Genomic DNA, 16,581 nt, shown 5'->3' on the forward strand with positions numbered 1-16,581 from the left:
TTTTAGAATTTATGTACTTAAGTGTACCCTGCTAATATTTGTTTGAAAATACTCAATTTTTCCTCAGTATTTTCTATCCCTGAAGAGTTTTTGCCACTCAATAAGTTGTAAAGCTGCCCTTATCTTATTGAAATTGGCCTTCTTAAAATTATATGTTTTAGTATTCCCCTTGCAGAACTACTAGTCCCTCTATCCCAATTTATGTCCGGGTAATTAAAATCTCCAATAATTAACGTGTTACCCAGATGTGCAGCTTTCTCAATTTGCTCTAACAGCTGCTCTTCCTCATCATTATTAACATTAGGTGGTTTATAACATATCCCAACCAGTAGTTCTTTTTTTTTTTTTTTTTTTGCCCCAAGCTGATATCTACCCATAAAGCTTCCACAAATCCCTTGTCGCCTTCAAGAAGGCAGAGTGGCGTATAGAGGGTTAAAAGGCATTTCTGGAGGCAGAGTGGCAAGCCTGGGGGTAGATGTGCATAACTGGGCGGGCAGGTTGGGAAAAAAAGGAAATAAAAACAAAATATTTTTCTCAATCATCGATTTTATTAAAAAAAAAAACAAAAAAAAAAAACAGCAGAGGGAGTTGTATGCGTCCATCGCGCAGACCTTCCCTGGCTGTCAGAGATCAGCTCTGATTTATGTCTGATTTATGTCCTCCAATTTATGTCCGGGTAATTAAAATCTCCAATAATTAACGTGTTACCCAGATGTGCAGCTTTCTCAATTTGCTCTAACAGCTGCTCTTCCTCATCATTATTAACATTAGGTGGTTTATAACATATCCACACCAGTAGTTCTTTTCCTTTTTTTTGCCCCAAGTTGATATCTACCCATAAAGCTTCCACAAATCCCTTGTCGCCTTCAAGAAGGCAGAGTGGCGTATAGAGGGTTCAAAAGGCATTTCTGGAGGCAGAGTGGCAAGCCTGGGGGTAGATGTGCATAACTGGGCGGGCAGGTTGGGAAAAAAAGGAAATAAAAACAAAATATTTTTCTCAATCATCGATTTTATTTAAAAATAAATAAATAAAAAAAAACAGCAGAGGGAGTTGTATGCGTCCATCGCGCAGACCTTCCCTGGCTGTCAGAAATCAGAGCTGATCTCTGACAGCCAGGGAAGGTCTGCGCTATGGACGCAGACAACCCCTGCTGCTAACCACACCATCTTTCGGCTGCAGTGGAAATTGTCTATGCGAATCGTGTAGAGCTCTACACGCTGCCCGGACTACGCATAACACAGGAGAATCCAGGTACCCTGCATCGCTGCGGGGGATCTGGATCCTAGTCTCAAAGTCAGATCTATTTGAGGTCTGATTATAAGACGACCCCGATTATAGGAGGAGGGGTATTTTTCAGAGCATTTGCTTATAATCTTATAATCGAGCAAATACGGTATTAGCAGGGTACACTTCTCAGTATGTACCACTAGGAAATAAATAAAAAAGAAACACATTGAAACCAATGTTACTTAGTGGGGACGTTAAGCAGGAAATTAAAAAGAAAATGGCTTTTACAGCATGAATCAAAGGCATCCTATATAAGATATAAGGAAGCCAATAAAGCATGCAAAAAGGTGATTAGATGGGCTAAACTAGAAAATGAGAGAGTGATATCCAAACTAACCCCAAAAAATTATTTAAGTACATAAATTCTAAAAAAAAAAAAATGAAAACTTAAGAGTCATTAAAAACAGAGATGGGAGTGTTGGTTAAGGAGGACCAGGAAAAAGCAGAAACTTTAAATAACTATTTTTCCTCAGTATATATTAAGGAGGAACCTATGGCAATGGATATACATAGGACTACTGAAAAAAAATGCAGTCAAACTGTGATTGGATGGCTCAGGACAAGGTGCTGCAGCAACTACAGAAAGTTAATATTAACAAAGTTCTGGGGCCTGACGGTATTCACCCTCGAGTACTTAAGGAGCTGAGACAGGAAATAAGTGAACCTCTGTTTCTAATCTTTCGGAATTCTTTTCTTTCAGGAATTGTACCAGAGGATTGGAGGAAGGCAGATGTGGTTCCTATATTCAAAAAGGGTTCAAACTCTGTGCCTGGAAATTATAGACCTGTGAGCTTAACTTCTGTGTTTGAGAAAGTGTTTGAAGGGCTGTTTAGGGATAATATTCAGGAATTTATTGGGAAGAACAGTATTATTAGCAAAAATCAGCATGGTTTTATGAAACATAGGTCCTGTCAAACTAATTTAATTGCATTCTACAAAGAAGTACGTAGATGTGTAGAGTGTAGGGTGTTGCAGTGGATGTAATCTACTTGGATTTTGCCAAGGCGTTTGACACAGTTCCACACAATAGGTTAGTATTCAAACGGAAGGAAATTGGTCTAGATGCAAATTCTTGTTCTTGGGTACAACCTAGAGATAGAGAACAGAGAGTTGTTATAAATGGTAAATTTTCAAGCTGGTCAAAAGTGGTGCTGTCCCTCAGGGTTCTGTTCTGGGACCAATTTTATTCAACATATTTATAAATGACCTGGCAATAGTCGTTGAAAGTCATGTTTCTGTGTTTGCAGATGACACTAAACTAGGTAAAGTAATACAGTGCGAGCAGGATATTGCAGTGCTGCAGAGTGATCTAGATAGACTGGGGGACTGGGCACACAAATTGCAGATGAAATTCAATGTAGATAAATGTAAAGTAATGCACTTCGGGGTAGGGAATGCACAAGCAACCTACACCCTAAACGGTAGTGAATTAGGGGTAACGACAAATGAGAAGGATTTGGGAATTGTTATAGACAACAAACTAGGCAACAATGTGCAATGTCACTCAGCAGTTGCTAAGGCCAGTAAGGTATTGTCGTGTATAAAAAGGGGTATCATTTCGCGGGATAAAAATATAATTTTGCCTCTGTGTAAATTCATGGTAAGGCCGCACCTTGAATATGATGTAATTTTGGGCACCTATTCTAAAGCAGGATATCATAGCACTAGAAAGGGTGCAGAGGCGGGCTACAAAATTAATAAAAGGAATGGAGCACTATAGTTAAGAAGAAAGGTTAACAAATTTAAATCTATTTAGTTTAGAAAAATGGCGTCTCAGAGGGGATATGATAGCATTATATAAATATATTCGGGGCCAATACAAACAATCGTGTGGAAATCTGTTCATAAACAGGACTATTCATAGGACACGTGGTCATGCATTTAGACTGGAAGAAAGGAGATTTAGTCTAAAGCAGAGGAAGGGGTTTTTTTACAGTAAGGACAATAAGGATGTGGAATTCTCTGCCTGCAGAGGTAGTTTTATCGGAGTCTGTACAGACATTTAAACTGCACCAGGGTGGATACTTGGAAAAACATAATATTCAGGGATATAATCTTTAATTATGGGGAAACAGCTTATTGATCCTTTCACGGTTCCGGCACCCAGCGTTGGCGGGCTAACTGCCGCCCGCAGATGTCTGGTGCCCGATGTCTCGGCTCCCGGTGTTTCGGTTCCGGCGCCCGGTGTCGCTCGCAGATGTCGGGTGCCCGATCTCTCGGCACCAGTCGCTCGCGGATGCCGGGTTCCCGATCCCATAGTTCCGCGGATGCCGGAAACCCGCGACTCCGTCCCGGAGCTCCGCCGCCGGCAGACAGGGACCCAAGGGGTTGAGTCTGGGGATTCCCCTGTCAGCATACTTACCTCTTCTCCTGGCGTTGCCTGCAGGAACACTGGGGGCGCGGCTATGCCGCGTGGCTGGTATCGGGGTGGTGATGGGCGGCTGGAGGCTGGGTTGTGACACCACCGTGGAGGTGGGGGTTTTGATTGGCGCCAGCTTTAAAAAGCGGGAAATCCGTTTCTCCTGCACCCTGTTGTGGTCCTATATTTCGTTTGTTGTGGTGTTCCTGATCTATGTTACCATTGACCCTTTGCTGCCATACGACTCTTTGGATTTTGACTCTGTACCTCTGCCCGGTGATTCGTGTACCAATTTGGCTTGTCTGACTTCCTGCTCCGTGTCTCGATCCTCTGGCTTGTTCGACTACCTGATCCGTGTACCAGTTTGGCCTGTCTGACTTCCCGCTCCGTGTCTCGACCCTCTGGCTTGATCGACCACCTATTCCCTGTACCAGTTTGGCCTGTCTGACTTCCCGCTCCGTGTCTCGACCCTCTGGCTTGATCGACCACCTGTTCCGTGTTAACCCCTTCGGCTCTATTCTACTTGTGGGGTTCGTCTGGAGATTCCTTCACCTTTGTACTCAGTACCTATATTTACCTGCCCACACTTGGCCTCCTTGCTGTTGGGATCTTCTAAGTCCCGGTTCTCTGTTACTAAGGGCCCCTCTCTTGGTATCAAACTGGGTTTTTTTGCTTTCTTTTGGATCAACAGCAACAAATTAACAGATATAGGAAAGGCTGAACTTGATGGACAAGTATAATTATCATTCACAACAGTATTTAAGCATTTCTTACCATATAATCAACTGGGATACCTCCTTTTATATGCCATTTGTATATCAAGATACAAAGTATATATAGATTAAATACATTTTATTGTTATTAAGGCTCCCTGATTACCTTAAATAATTTAAAGTTAGAATCGGGTCACAACTACAACAGTGGTAAATAAGCAAATACTTATTTTTGTTATATTTTCATTAGTCGTGTTGTGCTTCATGTTCGGCCACCGTAAGCTGTCTCTGCGCAGTAGCCGGGAAAGAGGCACCCAAGTCGGCTAGCACGATTTTGGCAACATCTCGAGAAGTACATTGGACGCAGGGAACCAGCTTGTTTCCAGAGCTATATCTGCGCCACAGAGATTTTTGGATTGAATGGGGTGATGCAGGGGTGTGATTTGACATTTTGATTGTTGTCTTCCTCCCTCTTCATGTATTAGTTTTTTTTTTTATATTTGTCGTAGGCCCGCAATTGGCGGCGTGGATTGGAAGCAAGATGCGTCGAGGTTGTTGCTTCCTGGTATAAAGGTGGTGCCGCACCTGGGGGGGACCACTTGCGTCATCTGGGCGTTGTGATAGACTCTGAAACCAGATACTATTGGGGTAGCCGAAGTCCGGTATTTGGGACAGAGTGGGAAGAGGGGCAACAGCGATTGGAGCCTTTCATAATTAGAAGCAGTAACTGGATAGTACCCTGCAGTAACACACAAGGAAGACCACAGGAAATTTGTACCCAACTATAGCACTGTCGCTAAACCCCTGACTGACCTAGGAAAAACCTCCCCCCTGCAGGTTCCTATTGTTTGAGTGGGAATTTTATAGGATAGTTGCTATGTCATTCTAAAGTCTATATTTGAACTACCCAATTATCACATAACTCTTTCCAGGGTGATCCCTCGGGTCCTGTAACCAAGACAATTTGGTGCAATTTGGTACATAGAAAGCAGTGGTGAGCTCTCTGGGGACATCCTGGACAGTTTTCCTCTGGCCATTTGAAATATTGAAGGCATGCAAAAATCATATCACTTATATAATTCTCTGAAATATATTAGAATCATTTAATACAAGTACATTTATTATTTTTTTCAAACATTGTATATTACAAATTCAACCAAACATTTCTTGAGATGCATAGGTGACATATAAAAACCCATCTTCATCCTTGTGATCCCTATATAATTCAGATATAGTAAGGGACAAGCTTGCAAGACTCTTGTTATTTACAAGGAGGTAAAATGCCTGAGTAGGTGATAAATTCATACGATTCCTAGGAGAAAAAGTAATAAAATGTCATGAAATATTTTACCCGCTATTTTGCTTTACAAAATTAGAAACTTTTAAAAAAAATTCATAGTTCATTTGTTATCTATGTGATTAAAGTAGAAAAGGTAAGATTACTATACAAGTAAAAATCAGCAATTAAGCCAAGTATAAAGAACACACTTCTTGTGTTCACTGGCACGCCACTGTTCCATGGACCAGTTACGGAGAATAAAAGATCTCATTTCTAACCGGCCCATTTACACTATACCATACAAGCTTCATACTGCGGTTACTATGTACCACACACCTGGGGTATTACATTTGTCTATGGAAGATTTTGTGATTGGAAGGATTCACATTTGCTGTTGCTGGTCTGTCCAGAACAGACCAGCGTGAATCCAAAACAAAGAAAATGTGAAAACCAGTGCAAGTGGGGTAGTAAATGTGTAACAATAAAAGATTGTCCTTTTTTTGTACCAGATAAACAGCTGCAACCCTTAACAACACTCTCCGGGTGTTGAATGTAACAAACACAATCCGCTTAGGGGCGCTCATATAAACCGGTGTAAAATTATATGCAAAAAAATAAATAAACTCAAATAGTATAGAAATTCAAACAACTTATTTTGTGATAGGTGAAATGCACTCACATTGTGTTTCAGGTTCTTTCAAAGCAATCCTCGAGATGTGGCTTGTATGCAAGAAGACACAAAAAGGGAAACACCATGGGATGATACCTTCTTTGAACCGAAACAACCAGAGTCGAGATCCACTTACAGTTAGTAGGATATAAAAAGCCCATAGCTCTGATTTCCGTCTGGTGTGTGACTGCAGCTTCACCATCTGGACTTCCTGGGTCCGAGGTATGCTAGTAAATGAATGTGGTAAAGGAATGGTGGAAAATTCTATCACTAAAGACTATTCCACCAAAAGGTTAATAGATATAATTTATTCTGGGTCCAAGCCCGATACAGAGATGATTATAAGAGACTCAATACACGTAACCGTAAATAAATACTTTGTGCAAATAAATATTTAAAATCACGCATTAAAGTTGCTAAATGGATAAAAAATTTCTGTGAGTCTTTTATGTGTGGGGCGCCATTTTTTGTACTCCTACGTGGGCATTCTGACGTATACGCGTCTGACGCATGTACGCTTTCCTGGCCGGATGACGTATATCTCCTGTCCTCTGTGTCTCTCGTCGTCCACTGTATAATGTAACGAGGTGAGTACATGAACATAAAAAACAAAGCTAGGGCGATAGAAATTAGGAGAGTAGAATCGGATCGATGGTCCTACGTTCATATATTGTTTTTTCACACCCATAAAGGTCGGCAAGACTGATCGGGATACAAGAAGAACGGATCGCGTTAAACAAGCCGAAGGTGAAAGTGGTGTGCAGATGTCGTGGGCACGAAGGTGAAAGGAGTGCACAGACGTTGTGGGCACGGGAGGAAAAGAAAAAACGCAATCTCAAACCCAAACGTAAAAAATAAATATGTATGTTATTACTGCCGCTACTGTGTGTTTATCTTTATATCTACAGCCTCCTATGTACGTTATACGGGCTGTCATGGAACAAGTTTGTTTATTTTAAGTGGCTGGTTGCCCTGGCAACTTTCCAATTCTCATAGCTGAGATTGGGCTATTCCTCCTCCCCTGCAACTTTTCTGTAGTTGGTTTGTTCTAGGTGTTTTTCCTGTTCCCCTGTATCTCTCCCCTGGAGATTCTATCTCAGCAGCCTCTGTGAGTACAGGTTCTGGTTATCTTCTCCCTTGCAAGGCAATCCGTTTTTACCTTCCCCTTGCAGAAGCACTTCCACCCATAACAAAGCACCTTCTTGTAGAGAAGCTCCAACACTTTACAACCAACAAGTGCCTTTATTTCTGTGACTTTCCTAATAAATCCTAAAGAAAATACAGAAGACTTTGTGTGCTTTTATAGGGGACGAGTTAAGCTATCTGACCTTATTCATTTCCTGGCATTTGACATTCATATCCAGGCATCTGACCCTGGGGTTCCAGAATAGTAAAAACGGATACCATGTGCTTTGGGAGCAGCACAGAAAGCTCCAGCTTTCCACAGCTTCAATATAAAGGCACCAGCGCTGCAACCCAGCTCAGTGTATTACTCACAGAATTATCACTCTTGTGTCTTGCCTGGGTTAACCTTCTGCCCAGCTACTAAGTTAGGAACAACAGTTATAGTTACCCCTGTGCATGTCCCCACGGTTAAGGCTACCAAGGGCCACGCCACTGGACATCAGCCAAGATAGGGATCAGAGCTACGGATACCTGTCAGTACAGCTACCTCTACGCTGACTGCTGCAGGACACCAAACGGCTCCAACCGCTGACACAGGTTACAGACCGCACGCCACACGAACTGGCTAAAGGCCTACACACACCTGCAGCATGGAAGAACTCAGACCCTCACCAGACACAACACATAAGAGTGACAGGTCAGACACTGAAACAGCGACACAACTGCAACAGATGCAGGAAGGCGCAAGGCCTAAGCGAACAGTTACACTGACACAAGAAGCCTGTGAAAAATATGAAGCTGACATTGAGATGCACCGTGCTAAGTTGGAAAAGGCATGGGAAGAAATCGAAATTGAAATGAGTGATGCCACAAATGTTGGCGAACAAAAAAAGGACATTAAGCGAGCCATAACTCAAATCAAGTCATGTCATAGACATTATGTAGCATTGTCACAAGCATATTTCACCTATCTGACAAGAACCAACACAATAAATAGCCTGAGGGAACGCGATCTGCAAAAAACAATCGATATGGAACGCGACGGCATTGTGCAGACCGCCATTATGGAGGCGCAAAGTGAAAGAAAGGAGCTCCTCCTGGAAACTGCATCGCAGCGCTCCAGCACATCCAGGCATTCTTCCAGGTCAAGCAAATCAGTGAAATCTAATGTGTCTAGTGCAAGCGCGAATGCCACCAAGGCACAAGCCGCCGCAGAGGCCGCGCGTGCTAGGGCCAAATATGGTCGGAAAGAGGCGGCCATAAGGGCAGAGAGAGCCCGCATAGAAGAGGAGGAGCAGGCAGCAGTGGCCGCCGCAGCAGCCACCAACGCTGCCATAGCACGTAGGAAGGCAGAGTTAGATGCAAACTTGGAAGCCCTAAGCAAGGAAGAGGATGCGGCCGCCGCCATAGCGCAAGCCGAAGTCTTTGAAGCAGCCGCACTACAGGACGGCGGGGAGCAGACCTATGACCAGACAGCTCCAGAAGATATAAATCAACGCACCGCAAACTATGTAAGGAGCCTCCTCAGCATCAATACCAGTACACCATCGCGGAATTGCCTGAGTGACATCTCAGACGTTGAAGACTCTCTAGGTCCACAAAGAATAGACGCTGTTCTTTCAAGGGTACGCACAACCCGGGATAGCCAGGTTCTCAGCGGGGATGCACACGTCAGTAGGCATATGGATATACTGCAACAGTCTCACAGCTCAGGTAGGCCCACGCATAGAGAAACAGCTCCTCACACTGATCAGCGATCATCAAACATCCAGGCCAAGGAAAGGGAGAACACAAGGCCCTTCCGTGAAACCACACCAGAACAAGACCGACATATCGATGTGTCAGGCCTAACAGACATGGGCAAGTACATGATCCGGCGTGACATGGTGCAGACAGGTCTTACCAACTTCGACGACCGTCCGGAGAATTACAGGATATGGAAATCCACATTCAAAGACGCTATCAAGAGTCTGGGCTTCTCGGCAAGAGAAGAACTCAGTCTACTAACCAAATGGCTGGGGAAAGAATCTGCAGAACATGCAAAGAGGCTTAGATCAGCAAATGTTAACCACCCCGAAGTGGGTCTTGATTTAGTATGGGAAAGACTAGAAGAATGCTATGGTAGTCCTGAAGCGATCGAAGACGCACTCTTCAAGAGAGTAGACAATTTTCCCAGAATTACAACCAAAGACTACTCAAAGTTGCGAGAACTTGGGGACTTGCTGCAGGAGCTGGAATCTTCAAGGACAGACCAATCCCTAAAAGGGCTCAATGTCCTTGATTCTGCTCGTGGAGTGAAACCCATCTTGGAAAAGCTACCCTACAGCCTCCAAGAGAGATGGACTTTACAAGGCTCAAAATATAAGCGTGAGAAGCAAGTTGCCTACCCCCCTTTCTCATTCTTCTTGAGTTTCATTCGTGAAGCAGCCCGGTCAAAAAATGACCCCAGCTTCATGTTAGATACACATACAGCAGCCAGGTACAATAACACTAGAACACCCATCTCCGTCCACAGAACGGACGTGTCCTCTATGACTCAAATGAGTTTAGACCAGTCGGTCGATGGAAACAAGAAACCAAAAAACCCTAACAAAGAATGCCCCATACATAGAAAGCCACATCCGCTTAGCAAGTGTTTTTGGTTCAGAATGAAGCCCATAGAGGAGCGTAAGGCCCTACTCCGAGAATTGGGGATTTGTTTTAAATGCTGTGCTTCTACAAGTCACCTATTCAAAGAGTGTAAAGAAGCTATAAAGTGCACAGAGTGTGGCAGTGACAGACACGTAGCAGCTTTACATCCAGAGACATTTAAGGCTAAAACAATCAAGGCCCCTAACCTTGTTACAAAGCAGGGCGGGGAGGAAGAAGATCCAAGCACACCCGCCCTATCTGTATCATCTAAATGCACCAAGGTCTGTGGGGAAGCCAGTGATGGCAGATCTTGTTCTAAGATATGTCTTGTAGCCGTGCACCCAGACGGACAACCTGAAAGAGCCATAAGGATGTATGCCATCATCGATGATCAAAGCAATCGATCGTTGGTCAGGTCAGAATTCTTTGACCTTTTCAACATACAAGATAACACCTCCCCTTATACGCTCCGGACGTGCGCAGGGCAGATAGAAACAACAGGGAGGAGAGTAAATGGCTACACCATATGTTCAGTGGACGGCAAAGTAAGGATGCCTCTCCCCACACTCATCGAGTGCAATCATATGGCGGAGGATAGAAGCGAAATCCCTACACCAGATGTGGCACGCCACCATCCCCATCTGCAGGCGATAGCTGATCGCATTCCACCACTAGATGGAAGTGCCCAGATCTTGCTGTTACTTGGCAGAGACATCATGAGAGCACATAAAATCCGTGAACAACGAAATGGGGAGCATAATGCTCTGTGCGCCCAAAGGCTCGATCTAGGCTGGGTGATAGTGGGCGAAGTGTGTATTGACAAGATACGCAAACCAGATAATGTAAAAGTTCTACGAACAAACCTACTGGAGAACGGTCGTATATCTCTCTTTAAACCATGTCCATATCACTTCCATGTCAAAGAGAAGCTTGGAAACAAAGATAAACAAGGGTATACGATCAAAACACAAGGAGACATTCTTCAGTCAGAAAAATACACTGATGACGTAGGATGTACAGTGTTCCAGACGTCAGGGAATGATGACAAGCAAGCACTATCAATAGAAGAAAGAGAATTCCTGAAGATAATGGATAAGGAGTTCTTCAAAGACGAATCAAACAGTTGGGTGGCACCGTTACCGTTCCGTTCGCCCAGAAGACGCCTCCCAAACAACAGAGAGCATGCCATCTCTAGACTTAATTCGCTCCGCCGTAATCTACAAAGGAAATTTGAGACCAGGGATCATTTTGTGGCCTTCATGCAGAAGATATTCCTTAGTGGTCATGCAGAACCAGCACCTCCTCTAAATGAAGGCGAGGAATGCTGGTACCTTCCCTCATTCGGCGTCTACCATCCCCAGAAACCTGGTCAAATCCGAGTAGTGTTTGATTCCAGTGCTCAGTACCAGGGAGTCTCTCTAAACGATGTCCTCCTCACTGGACCAGACTTGACAAACAGTCTTCTAGGAGTGCTGATCCGCTTCCGCAAGGAGCCAATTGCCATTACAGCAGACATCCAACAGATGTTCCACTGCTTTGTTGTAAGAGAAGACTCCAGAAATTACCTAAGGTTCCTGTGGTACCAGAACGACGACATAGATGACAAAGTCATAGAGTGTAGAATGAAAGTGCATGTCTTTGGCAACAGCCCATCGCCGGCAGTGGCTGCCTACGGGCTCAGAATGACAGCCCAAGAAGGAGAGGAAGAGTATGGGAAAGACGCTAGAGATTTTGTTGAGAGAGACTTTTATGTGGATGATGGGTTGAAATCGGTTCCCACAGAAGAAGAAGCCATAGAACTGCTCAAACGGACTCAAAGGATGCTAGCAACTGCCAATCTAAGACTGCATAAAATAGCTTCCAACAGTGCCACGGTAATGAAAGCATTTCATATAGATGATCACGCAAGTGCCCTGAAGAATTTGGATCTGGGGACCGACACACCTCCCATACAGCGAAGTCTGGGGTTAAGCTGGAACCTCAAGGCAGACACATTTACATTCCAGGTGTCCATCGAGGAAAAACCCTACACCCGACGTGGAGTCCTGTCTACTGTAAACAGTCTCTATGACCCGCTGGGATTCGTTGCCCCAGTCACAATACAGGGAAAGTCTCTCCTCAGAGAATTATCCTTTGAAAAACAGGACTGGGACACCCCACTACCTCCAGAAAGGCGTAAAGAGTGGGAGACATGGAAAGATTCCTTGAAGACCCTCGAGCAACTTCAGATCCACGCCCTTACTCGCCTTCATCCCTCACCACTGCATTCAGCAAAGAGCTTTGTGTTTTCTCAGATGCCTCAACAAAGGCAATAGCAGCGGTGGCTTACTTAAGAACCGCAGATGCAGATGGTAGACATCATACCAGGTTCATCCTTGGCAAGGCTAAGCTGGCACCCCAACCAGACCATACTATACCTAGATTAGAACTATGTGGCGCAGTATTAGCAGTAGAGCTGGCAGAACTCATTGAAAATGAAATAGACTGTAAACCAGATGCTATCAGGTTCTATACGGACAGTAAGGTGGTGTTAGGTTATATATGCAATAAGAAAAGAAGGTTCTATGTATACGTGGCCAACCGAGTAGAAAGGATCAGGAAATCGACCCAACCAAGCCAATGGCACTACGTGCCCACAGATCAGAATCCTGCTGATATGCCACTAGATCAGTGCCTGCAGCATATCTACAGAATACGTCATGGTTTACCGGACCAACGTTTCTGACACAACCCGATAAAACACTGTCAACCGTAGCTGATCACTTCGAACTTGTGGATCCTGAAAGGGACCTAGAAATAAGACCCCAAGCATCCATTCTACTGACGAGCATACTGCCCAGAAACATGTGGACTTGTGTATTGTTGTTGTGTATTTACATATGTTCCACATAAGTTTATATATAGTGGTATCTCCAGATACCAGACGGGGAGTGTCATGGAACAAGTTTGTTTATTTTGTTATTTCCCTTTTTCCCTTTAAGTGGCTGGTTGCCCTGGCAACTTTCCAATTCTCATAGCTGAGATTGGGCTATTCCTCCTCCCCTGCAACTTTTCTGTAGTTGGTTTGTTCTAGGTGTTTTTCCTGTTCCCCTGTATCTCTCCCCTGGAGATTCTATCTCAGCAGCCTCTGTGAGTACAGGTTCTGATTATCTTCTCCCTTGCAAGGCAATCCGTTTTTACCTTCCCCTTGCAGAAGCACTTCCACCCATAACAAAGCACCTTCTTGTAGAGAAGCTCCAACACTTTACAACCAACAAGTGCCTTTATTTCTGTGACTTTCCTAATAAATCCTAAAGAAAATACAGAAGACTTTGTGTGCTTTTATAGGGGACGAGTTAAGCTATCTGACCTTATTCATTTCCTGGCATTTGACATTCATATCCAGGCATCTGACCCTGGGGTTCCAGAATACGGGCGTTAGCAATAAATGAGGTCTAATTCTTTCACTGGGATAATATGCCTTAAGTCTTAAATGTTATGTATACCCATCCAAGATTAATGGGGGATATCCAATGGCAGCTAAGCAATTAATGTAATAAACCCCTACAATCCTAAAGGATAGATAAAAAATGAATAGATTACTAAATAGATCTACTAAAAATATATATTCATTAATATTCTTTATACTAAATATGTAATGCGTGATCAATATGACATGAATTGCAGTGTCTCGGGACAGTATGTTTCATATTTTTATTCCTAATATTCCCCAGGTGTTCTAATATCCTTTATTTCATTGGTCTAATGGTTCTCACCATCCGCACTGTAGTAGATATACCACATTCTTAGATGAACAGTTAATAAGTTTTTGTTTTTTGCATATCATTTTATACCGGTTTATACGAGTGCCCCTAAGCGGATTGTGTTCAGAACAGATCAGCCTTTCTGCTGCCAAATTCCACATCTTTATTGCCATTAACGTAAAGAGACCCATCAGGTTTTCACCATTCTACCAACTTTTACTACTTTACATTTCCTTTAACACAGGAAATAGGAGTACAGATTCCTGATAGCCTATTTAAGCCTACCTTTTCAGCATCCCTGTGCCCTCTTGTTTAGCCGACTACAGCCTGTAACTCACATTCTCTGCATGCCGACTGTGAACCCTGGTCACTACGAGAAGCCAAACCTATTTCTGCTGATTCCCTCTACAGATTCCACTGTTCATAATCTCCTAGACTTCAGATGCAACCTTGGATTAAGCAGATACCTCCAGTGTTACAAATTGCTACTTATGGACTGTGACTAATTTATTGCCATATTGCATTAACTACACCCAGCTTTCCTAAAGTCTATTTATACCCCCACTACAACAGGCTCCTTCATACAACTTTGGGGTATTTATATTACCATCTAAGGACTTTGCAACAACATACAGTAACCTACCTGGTCTTTTTGTATTTTCTAAAATATATTTAATTCACTGGGAGGTCTTGTCAATGGCATCACAAAGAAATAAAAAACAGAAGTGAGAACAACAAGATGAAGAAGATGCTAGAGTCAAAGTGGAGCTGCAAGATACAGAAGCAGTCGGGGAGAATGTAGGGAGACATTTAGAGAGCATAAAAGAGAGTAAATAAGTGTAGCCTTTTTTCCTTTCACTTGGAAAATACGGTCAGGACAGTAGCGTACCTAGCGGGGGGTGGAGGGGGCGGTCCGCACCGGGTGCCGCTCATCAGGGGGGTGCCAACTTGCCGGCACCCCTCCAGAGACGGACAGTAATGTCCGCCGCTGGAGGAGCAGGCTCGCAAGGGAGCGGTATCGGAGGTCTTTAACAGACCACCGGCTCCCTTGAGTGATTTTAAGCCGGTTTAAGGATTTCCCTTGAACCCGGCTTAAAATCACTCAAGGGAGCCGGAGGTCTGTTAAAGACCTCCGATACCGCTCCCTTGCGATCCACGTGGCAACAGCTGTTGTGCGCCGGGGTTTGTTGTCCGATCCCGGCGCACAACACTGAAGCCGCGCCCACCGCTGTCCGTGCCCTCTGAACCCCGTGCCCTCGGAAGAAGACAGAAGAACTGAAGAAGAAGAGGAGCGAAGAGCAGGAAAAGGAGCTGTAAGGAGAAAAGGGGAAAGGTAGGAAAGCATACAGTGAGAGTGGATTGGTGTATGTGTGTGGATTGGTATGTGTGTGTGGATTGGTATGTGTGTGGATTGGTATATGTGTGGATTGGTATATGTGTGTGGATTGGTATATGTGTGTGGATTGGTATATGTGTGTGGATTGGTATATGTGTGTGGATTGGTGTATGTGTGTGGATTAGTATATGTGTGTGGATTGGTATGTGTGGATTGGTATGTGTGTGGATTAGTATATGTGTGTGGATTAGTATGTGTGTGTGGATTGGTATGTGTGTGGATTAGTATGTGTGTGGATTGGTATGTGTGTGGATTGGTATGTGTGTGGATTGGTATGTGTGTGGATTAGTATGTGTGTGGATTGGTGTGTGTGTGTATTGGTATGTGTGTGGGTTAGTATATGTGTGTGGATTGGTATGTGTTTGTGGATTGGTATGCGTGTGGATTGGTAAATGTGTGAGAGTGATGGGTGTTATGCTGTACCATTTCCAATGTATTTTTCATTATATAATTATGCTCTAAAGTACATCATAACTCCCATCACTCTATACTGTTCCATACAGTGGCAGAGCTGGGAGACAGAGGCCTTGCACCCCCACCGCAGGACTCCTGAAAGGTAAGTGAACTTCAAAGAGGGAGAGGGTAGATAGTTAGGAGGGGTAGATAGGGAGAAGGGAGTGAGAAGGGGTAGATAGGGCAGAAGGGAGCGAGAAGGGGTAGATAGGGCAATCATACTCCTACCATGCCAAGTCTGCGAGTGCCTCCAGGAATCTGGGTATGGCTGGGCATGATAGCAATGTGATTGCTGTTAACAATTATATATATATAACATCCAAAATATATTGTTATTTAATTGTTTTGTCCTATTTTGGTGTGTTACTTACTTTAAATAAAAGTGTTAGATTTTTTTATGGTGTGTGTGGGGGGGTCATATTCGGTTTCGACCAGGTAGTTTTAAAGTGTGTGTGTGGGGGGGGGTGCCACATACAGGATCCGCCCCGGGTGCCAAATACTCTAGGTACGCCCCTGGGTCAGGATCAGCAACAATCCCTATTGCTTCTTGGCGCTGATATGGCTCCTGAGCCTCCGCAATGAGTGAGGGAGATTGGGACATATTTGAATTCTGCATTCAGTGCCTCCACTCACTGAGAAGTGGCCCTGCAATAGCACTAATAAGTGCACAATAACTGATAATCAAATGTAACCTATTTTACTGTAATATAGGGGAACAGATGCATACAGTAACAGCGTTCACAGGAAATAAAGATTTGTCCTGAGAGTAGCGATGGGAAGTTCGGATCATTAAAGTGAATCGGATCATTTCGACTCGTTCACTGAAATGATCCGAATCTTTGGATCACTCATTGTGACTCACAGGAGTTACGGTTTCCCAGTGCCTCCGTGCAGGCACACTAACGATTGGCCCCGCCCCTTTCA

The 16,581-nt window shown here is 43.9% G+C and overlaps 1 protein-coding gene across 1 annotated transcript in view; it reads right to left on the reverse strand.

Moving 5' to 3' along the window:
* Positions 1-5,512: 5,512 nt before the first annotated feature.
* Positions 5,513-16,581, reverse strand: part of MAP1LC3C (microtubule associated protein 1 light chain 3 gamma) — a 46,709-nt gene continuing 35,640 nt past the window's right edge. Inside the window, exon 4 of the mRNA XM_053460892.1 lies at positions 5,513-5,672. Coding sequence (XP_053316867.1) covers positions 5,513-5,672 — 160 coding nt within the window. The remainder of the gene's footprint in view (positions 5,673-16,581) is intronic.

Source organism: Spea bombifrons, chromosome 3, assembly GCF_027358695.1.
Source record: "Spea bombifrons isolate aSpeBom1 chromosome 3, aSpeBom1.2.pri, whole genome shotgun sequence".
NCBI classification, from domain to species: domain Eukaryota; kingdom Metazoa; phylum Chordata; class Amphibia; order Anura; family Pelobatidae; genus Spea; species Spea bombifrons.